Source organism: Lonchura striata, chromosome 1, assembly GCF_050655825.1.
Source record: "Lonchura striata isolate lonStrDom1 chromosome 1, ASM5065582v1, whole genome shotgun sequence".
Taxonomy (NCBI): Eukaryota; Metazoa; Chordata; class Aves; order Passeriformes; family Estrildidae; genus Lonchura; species Lonchura striata.
In genome coordinates this window covers 61,319,009-61,338,590 of record NC_140703.1, presented here as the reverse complement: position 1 = coordinate 61,338,590, position 19,582 = coordinate 61,319,009, and the positions used below count along the sequence as shown (strand labels likewise).

The window sequence follows — 19,582 nt, the reverse complement described above, 5'->3', positions numbered from 1 at the left end:
ACAGGCTCTTATTTTCTAAAAAGAACTGCTTTTAGGGATGTGTTAACCTTGGTTTTGTTATAATATTGGGATGTGTGCGTTGAAGCACTTTTTACAGCAGGGTTAAATTAGGGAGAATACAGTTTGTTAAAAAATGTAGTTATGTATGTACTTAGTTCTAGGAGCTGGGACTTTTACAGCAATAAGAAAAAACCCCAATATTTAGAAAAAATCACGAGAGAGCAGCACTGTGTTCAGGTCTTCAAAAAAGCCACATCACTTAAACACAGTTACAATCCACAACCTCCACAAAGAACCCATACAAAATATTTTGAGCCTCCTTGTCAGAAGCATTTGCACTTCATAGCCAACACTAGTCTAAGGCATAGAGTTGCATAAAATTTGCTTTCTTGGGCATCTAATAAATACAGCATAAATTACACAGTTTTGCTTTTTCCTACTCACATGATTAAAGAAATCTGTTTAGGACAATCAAAGTTGAATTCTTTGGTGATCATTCAGAAAAATGAACATTGATCAGTTGTCCTATATTGAGGTAATTTGAGGAGTGCCATAAGAAAGTTGTGTTACAAACAAATTTGCCCATTTTTCCTGCCCAAAAGCAGCTTCCATTTCTTAATATACTCAGCATAGATCTCTACAGTGACTTGAAGAGATTTGGTTCCATAGGCCATCTTAATGCATTACATACAGCAAGGCTGAAAGTTGTAAAGAGATTGTATCTTACAATCAGGAAAGCAAAGAAAGTTCTGCTATGTGTTATGTCCTTGAATAGACCAGAAGATGAGCTGTGCTGTCTACTGCAACATCAATATGCTAAAATGCTGCCACATGTTAAAATACAGTGTAGCTTATGGAGAACCAAAGAGAAAAAGAAATAAAGCTTACAAAGACTTGGCAGATGTCTCCTGAATGTCATTAAAGGAGTGAATGTCAAGTACATTAGAATAAAACCAAAACCAACAAACTTTCCACCGTTTGCCTAACTTTTCATATTTTTTATATGCTTTTCATACAACAGCCTGAAAGTCATATCATTTGGCAAATGCAATTTGGTTTGTTTTTTAATGGAAAATAGCCCTTTACTTTTGTTTGTTTACCAGAATAATCATTATGTCCACAGAACTCCCAGAGTGGTGCCTGTTCAACCTACAGCAGCAAGAACACAAAAAACTACAATCAGAAAAAAATTAAGTCTGTTTTGATTATTCTGATTTTTTTTTCTCCAATAAAACAATGAGGATAATAGACTTTCCTTTCCAAGGGATGAGTCCCATCTATTTGCCATGGAACAGCTCCTGTCATATGCATGGGAAATGGAGGGCAAAACCAGGATGCAGTACTTGACATTGGCCCCTTTATACAAGAAAATAAGTTTTGATAAAAAACAAATTGAAACAAATGAAACCTTACTCTGCTGCCCATGAGGAAAACACAAATAGATGTTAAGATACTCTTTAAAATGCAAGAAACATCAAAGCTATTTGATTAAGTGAAAGTCAAATGTTCCTTGTGCTGCAATGACACATTGATAGGAATAGCAAGGAGAAAGCAATTCTGTGCAAATTTTCTGGCAGGTGGTGCAAAGTCATCTTATCTCAAACATTTAGGTAGGATTTTTTTTTTTAGATACCTGAAATTTATTTTCCAACTAGATTAATACTTTTGTGAAAAGTTAACGAGGAAATTAAATTATGAACCTGTTTCATTTAAGTAAAGTGTAAATAACCTTACAAACTCTGGTCTAGAGCAATTTATAAACAAAGGTGGTTTTAATTTTTTTAACCTGTTTACACTCGTGGATTACTGTCTTGCATGTGATTCATCTTAGCATGCATAGCCTAAAACCTTGTAGTCTGGGTTTTTTAAATTTTTATGGTCTACTGATGGTGGAGTGCTGTCAAGAAAAAAATTGATACCTTTTTAAAGAAATGCACACAGATGCATTTTTAAATTAGTAGTTAATTAGCAACAAGTAAAATTTTACCCCACAAAAATCATATCAGCTGCTACATTTTAAATATCTTCTTATGTATTATAAATAAAATTAAATTTTCCTTTAAGAAAATTTCATTAATATTTAAACTTGCTTTTGAACAATAGAATAAATAAAACCATTAGTGCCTACAAGTTCAAATATGCTACAAATGTTTAAGATAACTGAATAACTACATTAAAATGCACCATGAGAAAATTCTTTATCATTTTCCATGCAGGAAGCCAATTGATGTTTTTGTGAGGTACCGGTCTTTCAAAAAGTCTCATAAGTTAGTTACCTGATAAACCTTCTGTACATGATATATCTAAAAATCTAACTGTACAGTGTTTCAATCATATATAATCTGCTGAATATGGCACAAATGCTAAGTTTCCACACCCACACACCCTTTGCCATAGAACACATTTGAGGCATAACACAACACTGAAGAATAGAAAAGTGCCTGAAACTGGAGGGAAAAAAAAAAAAAAAGACACTCAAGTAGCAATAAATTAAATCTCATTCAAACCAATAAAAAAGTTGTTCAAGTGTTTAAAGTATCAGATGTGTCATGCAACAGAACAACAGACAATTCAGGCAGGCACACCATGCAGTATAGTTTGCATTCATGGTATCACGAGGTATCTCTCCCCTCTTCTGCATGGCCAGCGAGTGCTGGATACCTGCGGCACTGCCAGGCTCACGTGTTGAACCTTCCAAACACCCTGGTCTCCCACACAGGAGGTTTTACACAGCTACGCCTCAGAAGGAAAACCAGGTGACCTCATGCTGTACAGTGGCATCTTGCTGCAGCATAAAGAGAGGCATACTGAGCTGCATGTAAGCAAAGCAATCATTCCTTGACTATATTTTCCAGTCAGTGCAGTTCACCATCAACCCATCAATTTGCCAAACTGGGCTTATCTGAACTGGCCAATTTGCACACCAAGAAAACATCTTTGCAGAACATACCACCTTTTCCTTTTTGTTTTGGCACAAATCCTTTTGTACTCTTGCTGCAAGTTCTTCACCACACAAGAATGCAGAGGTGCTAGCCTGTACAAACACCAGTGCTTATTCTTCCATTAACTACAAGGACAGCCAAGTGCTTGCAACAGCTTTGCTTCTCCAGCAACTTTCTCTTCTCTCTTTAAGAAAAGCACCAGCATAATTACACTTCAGACAAAGGGGTGTTCTTGCTGAGCTCTTTAATTCCCTGGAGAATTCGCTTCATATGACCCACTTTCGTTATCCCCAGGTCCTACAGAAAATTTAAAAACAGAAAAAGAAAAAAAGAGAAGAAGAAAATGAAGGAAGTTTACTTAAAAAATGGGAAAAAGAAACCCCAGTGATTATGACCTATCCATACCTATCCATGCAGCATATGTCTAGAAATGTGCTCACTGCAATCAACACTAACCAGGAAGGGTTAGCAACAGTTGCTTTACAAGAAGACTGCTTAGATCACACAATGAATCCCTCTCTGTCTGGCAGACAAAAAATTACTTACCTGCAATAGTGACAACCCAGGGCACTTCAATATATGTCAAAACCATCTTTGATTTGATTTATAAATACAAACACCTTTCACAATTTCTGGCAAAATAAAGAGAACAATCTCCCCCTCCTCTCTAATACAGCAATCAAATGCTTGGTAGAATGTGATGGATTGAAACTTCTGTCCAGCAATGTCACTTGATCTGAGGCCCTATGATGTCTGCTTTAATCAACAAACACATATATGCCCAGTTTCTCAAGGGAAAGTGGATGTAATGGCTACAGGCATGTAGGACAACTTCCCTTTAGAGAGCAATAGAAAGAGTAAGTTTTGTTTGTTTTGTAACCAAAAAGGTTACATCTCCTAGCATGGATGTTCCTGATTAGAGAGATGGAAGAAAACTTCTTAGAAACATGACAGTCATATCCCAAAGGAAATGTGAAAAGCACAAGAGTAAATCTCTTTGTAGCCACTAAATCATTCACATCAGCTGAAATGTTTCTATTATTGGTTTCTAGACCCATCTCTGTATGCAACAACAGACAAGAATTTTTTGTAGCAAACTTCTTCCAGTATTAGTAATAGCTTTAGCAGCATCCTTTTTCAATTTTGGCTGGTCCAATGATCAGAGAAACAGAATGAGATGCCCAGCTGTGCTAATGATCTCTCACCACACTAATGAATTTTCAGCTCAGTCTGGTGGAAATCTGCTTTTCTTATGAAAAAGTCTTTAAAAAACATGTCTTAGTGGTGTTGAGCAATCAGCAAACACTAGTTATTTGTAGAATAAACCTTATATAAATAGATTGTGGTTAAATAGCTAAAAAAATTAGAAAAATTTCACTATTTTTCTGAAACGGAAATAATTTCATTTTAATAGGAAGATTTTTCCATTACAAAGGCATTAAAAAGGAGTATAATTAGGCAACTTGAAAAAGTATTTCTCATATAGAGTGGAAAATATCTATTATTCTGTACATACTCTACGCAAAGACTGTATCTACATTTCTACAGCCACAGAGACCTCAGAAAAATCTATATTCTATATTACTTTAAAATGGTAGCATGCACTTCATCTCAGAAGAAAGGGGTGGTAAAATGGACATGAATTCAATCTTTTATTATAAAGGTAGCATAGCCAAGATTAAAGAGATGGTTTAATTTTCAGAGAGTCAAGAGTGAATTCTGGTTATGTTAGAGAGAAAAAATATTTGGTTGTTTCTTCAGTTGAAAACTATCGGCACTATAAATAGACAGTCATCCTTTACAGGACTTTGGCACAAAGGTGTCAGCATTAAGGAGTTCAACATTTGTTCTTAAAATTTCCTAAAGCAAGTGCTGTTCATAAACTACCTGAAAAAAACTTCCTGATTTTCCACATCACATAAATTTATATTTTCTTTTCACTAATACTCATCTCACTTATAAACAAATGTTGTACTAATTTTTAAGTTATGAGAGTTAATGTAGGTAGTAGTCAAATTAATACTAAAATGACAGTAATATTTATAATTTTACATTTCTGTAATATTGTCCTTTTTATGTTAAACTTAATTCTCAAGTGAATCAAAAAAAAAACCACACATGACTAGTGAAACTAATGAAATAGCCTACTTGCTATGTGGAAGAAATTCTACATAAGGGAAAACCCATAAGGATACTTTCCAAATCACAACAAACCACACAATTTAAAGGTTAAGAACTTACAAAGTCTTCAAAAACAGATATATTTTCATGAGTAGAACTTCTGTTGGATAAGCAATATAGTGAGATGCTGCCAGAGTTCAAAATCAGAATAAATAAACATACTATGAAATTCCAAAAAAACTCAGCCACTTTTCCCACAAGCCTATTAAAGCATTTCACAATACCTTTGATTCAGAGGCAAGAGATTCTGGGTTTATTTCTGTTCCAGCTGAAGTTGCTGTAATGCATATCAGAACAGCAAGTCTCAAGAGCCTCATCAAAAATTTTGGGGGCCCTTTTTCTGCTACACTTCCAAGGGGAAAAAAACCCCAACCAAAAACTCAGAATTTTTATGCTTTTATAATAGCCTTTGGGTTGGTGGAAACTAGAATTTATACAGTCATAACACTAGATGCTATTTGGTATTCTCAGTTTACTCCTTATGCAGAAAAGTCTGCTGAAATTCTCTCATGTCAGACTAAAAGAATCTGCTATATCAGCATATTATGCATCATTCAAGGAACAAGACCCTCAAATATCTCTACATATTTGTGCATGAGACATAATCTGTTCATATCTAATTGGCATCTAGTTAACAAAAAATCAATTTGACTAAACTACAGTTTTGAGGAAGAAATTCTAGCCAGAGTCTGAAGAAAAAAAATAGCTTTTATTTTTTCCCAGATATAGCCTTAGAACTACAGTATCACCTCTCTCCCTGCTCTCCCTAACCACTTTACCATCTCCTGGACATTTTTTGGCCAAATGTAGCACCACTAGCAAATAATTGATACAAGAACTCCTTAATAATAATAACATCTACCCTACTTGCATCCCCAGTGTAAAAAACATTTAGCATGTCTGAAATCTAACAAATATTACAAAACTTTTTCCATAAAAAAACTTTTTCAAAACATGCTGCTGCAAAACACAAGGATGAAGTGTCACAGTCCTTGTCACAGATTTCAGTCTGACTAGCACTATGGTCTGTGGCATGGAAAGCCTTTCTCCAAGGAAACCAACATTGCTATGGAGCTTTAAGGAGACATCATCCCTTGTCCTACCAGATGTGTTGCAGTTCTGATTATGACTAAGCTGCCTGCATAGGAACATGGTTATCAATGCTAAGAATGCCAATATTTATTTCAGAAAAATCAGTATAATTTTCAATAAGTTTGCTTGCAAAATTAAGTAAAAAAAAAAAAAAAAAAGTCACAACTAAGCCTTCTTTCTACAGTTTCTGCAGAAAAAGACACAATTTACTGCCAAGCCATTCATCAAGCAAAAGAAAATCATACAAGTGTAAATTTCTAACATCCCCCTACATGAAATCAGGCATAAGAGGCCAGAGAAAGATTATTACTGCAAGGACTGCGTGGAAAGAGTTATTCTGGTTCTTCATTTGCCAGTTGCCACACACAGATCCCTGAGAACGGGATCCACAAGCAGAAATACAATTAGAAGTGCCCAATTCTTCTGTCAGTGTATCAATCTGCTCCAGCGATGCGTGCAAAGGAAGAGTGTTTTTTCAAATCCTTCTCCATACTGCTTTTTGTCTCTACTTTCGACCACAAAAAGAAAGGTGAGCTCAGAGGATTCAATTAAAACAGGTAGCAATTTTTCCTGCTGCAGACATGAAAGGTAATAGGGATAAATGTACTGCACATGAGTTAGGAGCTCATCAATCAATGGTGATCTCGTTTAGCTTGTCAGGAAGCACAGGCCTTCCAGTGGAGGAGAGGCTGCAGACAGATTATAGCTTGCAAGAGCACTGAAGGCTCATCTGCACACCTCCATAGCCAAAGGGAGGAAAGATTCACAGGGTAGCTTGTGATGTGTTCTTCATTTCCCAAGTACCACATGACACATCTTGACACCAATTTAGGTCACTGGAGAAAACTGCAGGCTGCAATTGGCTCTGTGCAGAGACCATGTCCCATCATCAGCAGGATGAGCACTAAACTCTGCTATTTAAGTTCAGTGCAAGCCATGCCTGGCCAAAAACCCGCCTAGCTTATGAACAGCATTGATTTGGAAGCTCTCAGCATCTTCTAACGAGCGCATGGGGCGATTGTGGAGCGAGATTTTGGTTAGCTCAGGGCATGCCCTTGGCTGCTCTTGAAGAGCAACTCGTCCTGTGAGCCTCCAGGCAGCACTGCATAGAGGCTCTCTGCAGGCCCCATAAGACAAACCTTTAGCTATTTAATGGCACAGACCTTTGTGATAGGATTTTATCTACACTGAGCCAAAATGAGCCTTAGCAACAGGCCTAACAGGTTGACAGCTACCCTGCTGCAGATATTTACTTGGTTTAAGTGCCAGCCCACTGGGCATGGAGTGAAATTATGAGAAGTAAGGCATGGTCAGAAGCCATGTCCAGTTTACAGATCTTACCCACCATATTTTATTCCAACAAGTTGGACTTTTAAAATTTTCTTAACATTTCAGCAAGCCTATACATTTGTATGATGCTGAGTTTCTCAGTTGAATTTTAAGTTTGTTCAGCACTCATTTAAAACAGGGACTTGCAACATCCATCACTGGAACACTGTGGTGGATTGCTTGGACAGTCTTCTATTTCTAAAGTTTTGCAGGGAGGGACGTCCTGAAACTGTCCCTCCCTTGTCAGAAACTATCCTGAAAGAAAGGAATTTAACTTCCATGAAAAGAAGATTAGGCAATCTAATAACAAAGAGTAAAACAATACACAACAGCCAAACAGATTATCTCAAACAGCTATTTTCAGCAGCTGCTTTCTATTGCAACAGTCACACAATGGAAGCACTACCTTATAACATCAGGATTTCACACTATATAAAAAACTTTACATAAAATAACACAATTGTATGAAAATATTGTCTCAACCTGAAGACTACTGCACTGTGGCTAGAACCATGACTTGCACTCTAAATGTAAATGTTTGCAATTTATACAATATCCTATTTCCTCTCTTACATGCTAAAAGCAGTTGCAAAACCCATTACCAAGAACTCATTACTACCGAGTTCCTGGAAAAAGTCATTTAATGAATCCCCAAAGATATAGCCACCATTACATATAATGGATGCACTTAAGTCATTCTTGAAAAGGACCAGCAAGATCAAATAACAGCCTCAAACTGCTGGATAACGTTCCTCCCTGAAAAATTTATCTATCTGACCTCAGAGGAAAAAGGTTTTACAATTTAGCAGTTGAAATAAAATACTATTTTAAAAAAATCTACACAGCCAAAATCAGAGGTCGGTCACTGATGAGAAAACCTATTTTGACACACAAACACCAATGCCGTGTAAGCCAAATACTGCAATTTATTAAGCTACTTATCTCTCTCACATCCACTATATCAAATATATACACAATAAATCATGTGGAGCAGATCAGCCCCTGCAGGAGATAGATTCAAAATAATTATAACCACCATCAACTGACCCATACTGATAATGTTTAATGGCAACAGTGAACTCTTGAAGAAAATATCATTTTACACAGATGGCAGTAAGATATCAAATGTGCTTCTCCTATGCCTTCTGACATAAATTGCATCTACTGTATCATATCATTCTACATAAAGCTGAGAGGGGGGGAAAAATAAATTTTGGATAACACAGATATTCTTGGTTGTGAGTTGAAGTCAGTATTTCAGAAAGTCAGGCCCAAGGACAGCGCATATTAGTTTATTGCATATTTGCACAGTGTAAGCCAAGCTACAAGCAATGACAAGTGCAGGGAAAGAAGAAAAGTTGGTTGTTGTTTTGTCAAAGAAAATGGTCAATAGCAGAAAAGTAGCACAAAGGAAATACCTTAAGATCTCGCCTTTCCAGATGTAAAAGCTCAGAGCCTCGGATGTCATGGCTGATGAAGATTTCTTTGTACTCTCCCAAACTGAGCAGATCCAGCCAAGCAGCAACTTCATCTGTGCCCCATTTTTGAACTACCAAAGTTAAGAGCAAAACCCCCTTAATTTCTACATGCTCAAATGCATCACAAGCAAAGGTTAGGCCAAAGAGAGTGGAAAACAGAGTAGAATTGCCGTGCTAGCAAAGGGAAAGGTTAGAGGTGTCTTTTCCACAAAAACTGACAATTTCCTTTTTACATGCAGGTTACAGGTTAGCAGTTAACACAAGAAAGTATCTAAACAAAGTTGGGGTTCTTTGCTTTGCAGCCATGCTTTCAGCTTTACTCCAGTTTCTTCAGTAAAGCCTTTAAAACCTCAGGTCCCAACAAATTCACATTAAAGCAGCTCTAGGATCAGTGATGCAAAGTCTAATGTTGTTCTGCTTTATGCCATTAATTTATTAGTAGTCATCCAGGGAGAGGAGAAGCCTTCAAAAACTAATTAACATGTAAAATTAAAATAGCAACTGTACCTCAAATATAGCAATGGCAGCAAGCAAGTCCAGTTTTAATTAACAGATTCTAGTATTCTTAATTAAGACAAGAAATACTCCTTAAGCTACTGTGTTACACAGGCCACTAAGAAGCTCTCTGTAAAACATTGTTCTCTAAGGTTAGTTGCCCACATTAGTCCCATTAAGACCACATATATTAAAGAAATAGTTATGATACTTATTGCTATAATTTTGCAACTTCACTCAGTGCTGATCACTTTATAATGAAGAGAAATCTGATGTCTGATCTGAAACTTAGATCTGATCAACAACTGAAAGATTTTGTGATCAACTTTTCATTTAAAGAATAAAGACATAGAAACAGTTTTAGGACCACCTAATTACTGATTAAGTCCTGGACATAATCTTAAGGAAGTAAGCTCACAAATAAAATGGGAAGAGAGGAGGGTGGAGTTTGTTCAATTTCTAATTAAAAAATCAGTATTGAATATAATGATTTTTTGTTTGATCTGTCTTACTTACTTACTTTGTCTTACTTACTATAGCCCACCCAAAAATTAAGAATAACTGGTTAATAAAACCAGTATGATATAAGTTATTTCACACCTAAAACTAACCTGAAAAACCTGAATTGGAGTGTCACAGGGAAACAATGTGTTTACCCATGGCTTGTATGGCTATGAACAAATCAAATGTAACCACCAGCAAAGACACAGATCCTGTTGCATGATAAAACTTTTAAAGTCTTTTCACAGTAGTTCTTTGGTTCACTTGGGAGTATTGGGGTCCTACTGAATACTTTCTAAATGCACTGGAAGAAATATCCTAATGAAGATGCCAGTTAGCTCAGGTGCTTTACACTTTGATTTTAGTCTCAGGTAAGTCATGTCACCTCTCACTCATGTTACCAAAAAAATCACATAAAATCACATTTACTGCAAGTGCTACTACTTTTCTTGCAATTTCAAAACACATACCAGGCTGAGGGCTGGTCTTATGCTTCTGAATTTTTTCTTTTTTAAACTTTGGCACTATACGAAACACTGTACTTCTATTGTTTCTTTTAGCATAATCCAGAGGGGGATCCTGCATGAGAAAAGAGGCATGGTTACCTTTAATCAAGAGAAAACAACAGTTAAATTATATGCTTATGATGGTAATTCATAATTTATCTCATAAAGTAAGACCTAAATTTACTTCTGTAAAGAATAATGTTAGAATATAACTCTACATATGTTTGAATTATTAAATATAAATTAAAAATATATCTTTCATTTATTTATTTATCAATAAAAATATTTACATTCACAAAAGGGAATAAAGCACCAAAAAAAGCACTAAGCTTAGAATGTTGTTCATAGAAATGATCCAGCATCACTACTGAAAGTGCCACAAGTGATCATGAAAAACTGTAATTTACTTTTCCCTATCAAAAAAAAAAAATAATTAAGTTCAGTTAAAATCAGAATGTATTACTCAAACTTACCTCATCATCATTTGGTTGAAAAACATAATAAAGCCAAGGAATCTCAGCAAGTTTTCTCAACTCTATTTCCACACTGTGCAAAGCATCAGACAACAGTTCTTCATGGGGAGCTTCTAACTGCTGTTTATAAACAGGCCAGAAAAAATACTTTTAGTTTTAAAATAGAACTTTTCATTTCATGAGATTTAACATTTAAGTCTAAATATCTTGTAACTACACACAGACAGATGGCTACTTCATGGTGAGTGCCAACAAATGGTGAAGACAAATAATCTTCCGAAGTTAGACTTTCCCTGAGAGATGTGTGAGATCACCCTCATACGACATTTAGTATGAGAGATGATTGGTGCTCCTGAAATAAATCCAAAATAATAATTCTGGTATAGAAAGAATCAGCAATTCAAGGCAAATTCGCCTCTTACAATATCTTGGAAAATCTTATTTCCAGATAAAAATTCACACTATGAATGAAGAAATAAAAATAAAGGATTTTTTATTTTTTATTTTATTTTATTTTATTAAATTTTTTATATGACAATGTTTTATTTCAGTGAGTTTAGATAATATTATGCTGTTGAAATGAAACAGTCTGTCATACTTTTTTCTTAATGCATTTGAAAACTGTGCTCAGCTCCAGACTGGAAATGCTTTTTAAAATTAAAGAATAGACACAGTGTAATTGGAAAATATCTAGACAAAATATAGTATTTTTAATTTTTTCCAAACTGTATTCCAGCCATAAGCATCTGAGAGATTCCACAAATCAGGTTCATTGTTCTATCTTGAACAGCCTGGTCTCATAAAAGATGTCCCTGCTCCTGGCAGGGGAGTTGGAACTGGAAGATCTTTAAGGTCACATCCACCTCAAATCATTCTGTGATCCTATGTTATTATCATTTCACTAAAAATTGTATTTTACCATTTGTTGTGATTTAATGCTCCTACAGTTGTATGAATTTGTTAATCATAGGTCTTGCAGGAGGTGGAAGGAACCACAGACTTGTTTTATGTTTATTTACGTTTTTTTTCTCTACCTCAGGAGCTGTAAGAGCAAAACTCAATTGCCAGTAAATGGCAGCCAAAGAAGCAGCTTACCAAGCGTCCTCGTTTAGTTGCTGGCAAGGGTTTAACCAAATAGTATAAGCACCAAAGACATGAGTTTACTGCTCTCAAGAGCTTTGACCACAGGAAAGAGGGATGTGGGAGAAGTGAAGATGCCAAAAAATTCGAGCAAGATATGAAAGAATGTCTGTCATTGCCAGAGAAGGAATATCCTTAGAAGAACAGTTTATGATGGGAATGCTAATGCATCAAGCAACATCTTACACTTCAAGCAACATCTTACACATCTCTCTCTATTTTAATAGAATGAGGGACCAACATACAGGCAACTTCAGCATTTATAAAATACATGGCAATAAGGTTAACCAAGGTGCCTTGTTACTGTGACTGTGAAATACTCGTCTAAGCAAGCACAACGTCAAATGAGCACAATGGACACCTCTGGAATATTGTCTTGGTACCTTCCAAACAGCCTTTTTACTAAAAAAAGGGCCTGATGTAGCATCATGAAGACATTTGCACAACCATGATGAGAAGTAGAAGTACAACATGTAAAAATTCAGAAACAGAAAAATGAATCAAATTAAGCTTTGGAGCCTGAAACAAAGGCCCAGTTCAACAACACAATGAGATCAAAACCTGCTGCATAAAAAGTAATGTTTCAATGGGAAGGTTTCCATAATAACATTATTTCCAAACTGTCTCGATAAATTTCTCCAGTTCTAGTATGGCATCACGAACTTAAATGTTTTGTTCTAATTACTTCTGTAAAACAATTTTATTTTTTTTAATCTCTGTTTTAATTCCCTGCTAAATCTGAAATTTATGAGGTTAGCAATAGTAATTTCAAAAAAAAACCAGCAGGTGTTTTTTCGCTTTTCTTGGACAGAAATATCTAATGAAATTCCTTTTGAAAACACTGTAAAATAAAAAACATGTGAACCTGATCTTTGACTACTTCTATAACTTAAACAATTATTAGCCTTTAGACTATATTTACTTTTGGTTACTCTAAAATAGATTTATCACTTGTTTGTATGGTATGTGAACCTGCAGTAAGTATTATATCCTAAGTCAGCTAAATTAAAATATTCCTTTTAATATCAATTTATAATTAAAACACTTATATAAAAAAGCTAGTAATGAATCTGCTTTTGAATATACAGAAAATGTTACTGCTCCTACTGAGTATCTCCTTAATGTAAAACTGGATCAGCATAGAAAACCTGACATCTTTCTTCTCTTCACAATGTCAATAGACAAATTTTCTAATTATACATCCAGTTACAATTGTTGAGAAATCTTAATCATTTTAGGCACAAACACTTGCCAAAGATGTGAAGTCTTCAAATACCATTAGGGGTTTACTGAATATTTGCCAGTTAAAGATTATAAAATAACTCCTGACAGATATTAGAACAAGAGTGATATTTACTTGCCCAAATTAGGTCTGTAGAAGTTGATTGTATGAGTCTAAACATTTCTCACCGCAGGCTCCCCTTAAACTCTGAAAATGGTCACATAATAGTTCTCCAGAAGTTCTCTTAAATGCTGTATCTCCAGAAGACAAATAATTTTTTTCTAACATAGGCCTCCAAGACAGCTGAGTGTGAATCAGCCTCCCAAGGATACCTATTTTTCTCCACTGACTTAACAAGAAGAGTCCAAGCAATTATTTAGCTATCTGAGGTGACACAAGGTAGATGCCAGCCTTAGAGACGATTTCAAAACTCATTCTGATCCAACCACAAATGCAGTATAATCATCTCCTATCAACCTTGCAGAGCTTCTTGCAGTATGCCCTCACTTCGGCACCAATTTACAAAAGTCAGCAAAGAACAAATCACAGATGATCTGAATGAAGGAATAAAACCATGTGCTTTGTGACCTTACCAAAGGAACTCTTCCTACTAGCAGAGATTCTGTTTCATTGTGTAAGGCCTTCACATTGACAGCTATCTCCATGGCAGTGTTTCTGGTAAGGCTCTGGGGAATAAGAAGCATAAACATTCTTTGAAGTGAAGCAAGTCAGACTGAGATAAGTACTTCCACCTTACAGCACAGATCTTAAATGCCTTCTCCTAGGAGAAATACATCAGTTTAACTCTAAATTGACAACCTGTTCAGCACTGAGAATAGAAAGCAAAAATGTAGTATCTATTTGCTGTCTGTTCCTCAACTTCATTTAGTATGACATTAATACAACCCTGAAGATCATCAGGTGATCAGCCACCATATCAATCCACATATCACAAAGACCAGCAGAAAAGTTGTGAATTTAATTTAACAATGACTATTGACTTCAACTTTTCACCTTATCCTCAGCAGAAGCAAGCTACTAACCATACTTCAAGAAGCAAAGGTCAACTAACATATTTACCCTGTGTCAATTAGGTCAGATATGGACAGCCTTTAACTAATTAATCAGTTCTGGGTCCAATCCCAGAAAACACCCAGATTATCTACTGTGAAGAGAGAAACCAGAAAACTTACTTCCCCTCAGCCCCTTGCCTTCTCTGTATAGCACTTGGATAGCAATTAAGCATGAAAATTTCTGTGAAAGCATCCACAGAAATGACCTTTATGGTTGATCTGTTAGGTTGTATGACCTAACAGATCTGGTTCAGCCTCTGGCTGAACCCTCCACCCTCTCTGAGGATATGCCTGCACAGTACCAGGTAGGGAGGACACTGGAGAATGCAGAAACTGCATCTTCTGCCTTCTCATCCAACTTGTTTTCAAATGTGGACAGGGGACAGTCCCCATGCCACAAATTTATGCATCCAAATGTTATAGCTTGTCTATATAAAACTCTGTTCTTCTTTACCTCAGGAAACCTTGGGTTGGCTTTATTTAATGCATGTGAACATGCATTAACAGCATGAGCAAGCTCCTGCTCCAAGAGACCATGTACTTTTGCTGCTTCACAGATCCTACAAAAATATTTAAAAAGGAGAAAAATGTTTCTTAATTTCTTTAAAGAATGATTTTTGTGTACACAACTTCATCAGATGAGAAAATACACAAGAACATGTTTCACAAAAGACTTAGAAAATTATGGTCCTTTATAACAAAAATTGAAAGGCGAGGACTGCTTCAAGCAATATAGCACCTCATAGAAATTATATCCATCACATAGATTATTTATGATGCTGCAAAATACTGAGATATATTTATTTGTCTTAGAACACTAATGCTATATAAAAATGGACAAAAAAATGTTGGTCCTATTAATTCAAGCAAAACTCTAGAGGAAAATTCTAGCACACTGCAATAACTTACTTGAAATTATCTTAAAACCCCTTACACCTATTTCACAAGACATATCCTTCAGATATGACATGAAAATTGGCTGCAGTCATTTAAGCTTATGGGAGGTCCAACTGTAAGTACAACCTCCAGACCATCTCTAGAATGGTGAAGTTTTTAAGATGTCTTGGCTAAACTTCACTTTGGGTAATTGATAAACTAAATTATTTGTCTATGACTGCAGTATAAAGAGAGTATGTAGCCCTTCCTTTCTTACATTACTGCAGATTTTGATGCTAAAGATAATTAGTTGTTATGATAAAATGAATAGCAGCTTTATAGTTCTGATTTTAAAAAAAAGTTTGTATTTATCTCAGCCTATGTGAATGACTGCAGTGTCCATCCTGCTGACTTCTAGAGTTGACTTCTAAAGGGCTTTTTCCAATAAGTCCCAATTATATTTTTGCTTTAAAAGAGAAAAAGAGAAGCTTAAACTTTTGCAAAGAAGCTTTCCATTTTCCATTTCTGTTGCTACTTCAGAAAGTTAGTTTTTACAAGGAAAAAAAAAAAACCACTAAACCACATAAATAAAGTTTAAAAAATACATAGAAAAAGCACACAAAAAAGTTAAGCCTTAAAAATAAAATAAAATTTTTAAATTAGAAAAAAACCACTGACACAGCGGCAACAAAACTTTAATCAAAAACCAGGGAAAAAATGTACACTTCTAAGTCTCTGTACGGATTTTCATTGATAATTCAGTCAAAGTGTCTAGGTTGCCAGTCCAATTTATTAATTTTACTGTACCTGGTAATAAGTTCTTCTGCAGCTTGTGAGCACAACTGGATCTGTGCAACTTCTTCTTCTGTAGCCAACTCAACAGCTTGCTGAGGATACAAGGGAGATCGAATGACAGGTTTGCAGGAATCATACTTCTGTTTGTCCTCCCAAGACTTCAGGGTGTTTTCAAAGGCCTAATCAAAATGAGTTATACATTCAATTGACAGCACTTGAGAGTATTCTTTTTCACTAAAAAATTTAATTTTACATTTTACATAAATTTAAAATATATATTATTTTAGTTAAAATCAACTTAAAAAATAAACAGGTGCTTGATTTAATTTTATATAAATAATACTACCTGAATAAATAATAATTTTACACCTAAAGTTTTTAGATTTAGTATAGAGAGTAAGTAACTTCTGAAAGCTTGTTCTCTGTCTCCTCTCCATAATCTTCAAAATGTATCTTCCAAACAATAAGAACACAAAGACAGTAATAATGATTGGACTCAATGACCTCAAGAAGTATTTTCCAACCTAAATAATTCTAGAATTTTGTGATTCTTTAACGCAAGCACATTTTGTGTGAATAGCAAGATTGAAATTCAAAAATACAGAATTCAAATGTTAAACATGGTGGAGAAAAACCAAAATTTACTAAAATAGAGTTCAAATTCCACCTGAACTCCACCCTAAATTCAGGATCCAGCTAGTGGATGGAGAATTGAGGGGCAGTTGTACCTTTCACATGCTTGTCCTAGACAAGCATGAAGTCTCCAGTGGCTTTGTGAGTAGGTTGTACTTGTGTCTTTTCTGACTGAGACTGGCTCATAGGAGAGAGGTAGGATTGGTAGGACAGAGAAAGAAATCTACAGAAAGCTGTTCTGGAAAATGGACAGTATAGAACTTTGCTATTTATGCAACTGTACTAAAATTTCCAGTATGTGACTGTTATAACACACCTAGAGAAAAAGAAAGAAGCAGTAGAAGGGAGGGAGGGAGGAATAGATAAAATGTTGACCATACTTACTATATATTAATAGGAATATAGGATTAGCACTAATAAAACACAAAACTTTGCCACTTATGTAAAATAATAATTCTCTATCCAGCTCATTATAGAAATTATTTCACTGTAAGTAATTGTATGAATTATATAAATAGTAATAAAACATTTTTATAAGTACTGTTTTGTTTATGCTATAACTGAAATAAATTATTACAGCAACCAGTGTTAGCAATGGTAGTGCTTTCTGCAACATACTCTGTCTCGTGTTAGCATCTGAGCTCTGTTTTTATGGATGATCTTAATAACTCCCGGGGGCTGGATCCATGCCTCTCCATCGACTTGCACTGGAACCCCTTCATCACCAAGTATGGTGATCTTTACTGACCGGCACTGGAAAAGAACAAACATGTTATTTTACAGGGCAATAAATACTGGTGAGACTGACAGGCCACCTGTAATCTGTTGATTATAAGGAGCTGTGGCTTCTCTCCAGAACTGTCTCAGGAATTAAGCTCTCCTATACTTCATTCATCATTGAAGACAATTTTTTACCCACTAAAAGCAAAACAATGTCAGTGCTTTATTAATGTATAGGGTGGTGATCATCGAGAGTCCCGCTACTTGCCAGAATCCCCAGCTGATGCCAGCCATCCTGCATGCTTGCAAGTAAGCAACAAACCTGAGCTATCCTGTGGTGCTGCAGTTTGATGACTCTGGACACTGCCATCTGCATGCTGCCAAATACAGCAACAACTTCTAAGATCTTATCATCAAACGAAGGAGCTCCAAATATCTGTGAGGAAAAGAAAGCATTACATTTTGATTGCAAATCTAGTGCTTAGGTTGCAATGAAACACAGATTCATTTACAGATTTGTTTTCAACATTAAATGCTCTAAATTCTTTACTGCAGAATAACTATAATGTTTTTTCCAAAGTCATAGGAATAAGATACCCAAACAGGCAAATATTGTTTAAAACAGCAATACTGATACCATTTGAAGTATCTGGATGACAGGGCATATCCTTATATAGGAAAGATGGCCTGTTTCAGAATGCAAATTAAAAATTATTTTCAAGGCAAGATGAAAAGCCAATTGCAATCTCTGCTTGGGTAATGTACTTAAAATCTAAGAAGTTCTTGAAGGTAAATGCTTTCCCAGAAATGCTTATCTGTTTATATTCTGAATTCTTTGGAAACCAACATCTGAGTCGATGCTCTGCTTTGTTTAAGAGAGCTTTAACACTGAAGACAATCTTGTTTGTGCTGCCTAGAATTATCCACTGTTAACAAGAAAACCACTTCTGTAGGGAACAAATGTCCTGTGCAGCCGAGGTGCTGAATTTCCACAGGCTCACACAAAGCACAGGAAGTCTGGCCATTTGGTGTGCTGCCAGAGAATTCAGCCTCAGGCTGGACTTCAGCTGGGTCTGGCAGGTGATATCATGCTAAGGTCACTTGGAGCTTGGCCATTTCATCTTGATATGCAATAGGGAGCAATGAGGGAGAAAAATCAGCAGGAGAAATTACTCCAGTAAAAGTTTAATGGGTAGGGAGGTCACCTCTCTGAGCACTACTTGGACTCCCTCAGCTGGCACTTTAGGCAGAGTAAACTGCATCAGTAACACCTGAGACTAGACTGGAGAAAATCACAGTTTCTCTATCTGATTCTTTTTCCAGTTTCCATGGATTTTTTCCATTTTTCAAAGGAATATATGAACATCTTCAAAAGAACCAAGATCATGATTCTGCTGTTGACGAGAAAAAGAGTGCAGAGCTCTTGATCCAGGAACTGACATTTACAGGGCTAGTTCTGGTTAGTTCTAGTTGTACTTGTGCTAAGAAAAAGTAGTTGTAGAATTTCATTTATTTTATGTTGCCATTTCAGCAAAAGGACAGGAAACACTCAACTAAGTCTTCTGTGGTGTCTCTCCACCAGTAATATCTGTACTGAAAACCAATATCTTTTTTTCTCCTTTCTTTTCTTTTAAAGGCAAAACAATCTCTTTGGATAAACATTCAAACTGACTCCTTTCCTGTTGCAGGTCATGTTTCCAGCCTGTCTTCTGGACACCGAAATACCATGCCTTAACAAGCCATGCTCATGCCAGTCAGGGTGCAGATGTTCTGCCTGGTTCACTGCCAATGTTTCAGCAAGTCAGAGCTGTCCAGGTAATGTCTTCCATTTGTCCAGACAACCAAAACCAGCAGAACTTCAGACCACCACCACCACCAACTCTTGATGAAGAGTCATTCAAGACTGCACTAAAGCAGTGAATTATGCTCCTGGCTTTGTCCAGAACAAACATATCACTCTGCTGGCACATCTGCTCGCTAGAAGACTAATAATATCAGTAAAAATGCTCCAGGACACACACATTTGCTGTATACCAGTATAAAAGCTGGGACAGATCTTCTCTCTCACTGAGGCAGTACAGGGAGAAAAAAACCTCCTGAACAAGTGCTGAGGAAATGTTAGAGCA

At 36.0% G+C, this 19,582-nt stretch overlaps 1 protein-coding gene across 6 annotated transcripts in view; it reads right to left on the bottom strand.

Annotated features, from left to right (window-relative positions):
* Positions 1-1,580: 1,580 nt before the first annotated feature.
* DGKH (diacylglycerol kinase eta) overlaps positions 1,581-19,582 on the bottom strand; it is a 144,563-nt gene continuing 126,561 nt past the window's right edge. For 4 of the 6 annotated variants that reach the window (XM_021530816.4, XM_021530820.4, XM_021530819.4 and 1 more), the window contains 9 exons: positions 17,779-17,892; positions 17,355-17,489; positions 16,116-16,282; positions 14,887-14,992; positions 13,953-14,045; positions 10,998-11,117; positions 10,489-10,597; positions 8,963-9,093; positions 1,581-3,239 (listed from right to left, as the gene is read on the bottom strand). In XM_021530816.4, coding sequence (XP_021386491.2) covers positions 3,150-3,239; positions 8,963-9,093; positions 10,489-10,597; positions 10,998-11,117; positions 13,953-14,045; positions 14,887-14,992; positions 16,116-16,282; positions 17,355-17,489; positions 17,779-17,892 — 1,065 coding nt within the window. In that variant the 3' untranslated portion in view covers positions 1,581-3,149. The remainder of the gene's footprint in view (positions 3,240-8,962; positions 9,094-10,488; positions 10,598-10,997; positions 11,118-13,952; positions 14,046-14,886; positions 14,993-16,115; positions 16,283-17,354; positions 17,490-17,778; positions 17,893-19,582) is intronic. The other 2 variants (XM_021530817.4, XM_085577055.1) reach the window with 1 other exon arrangement.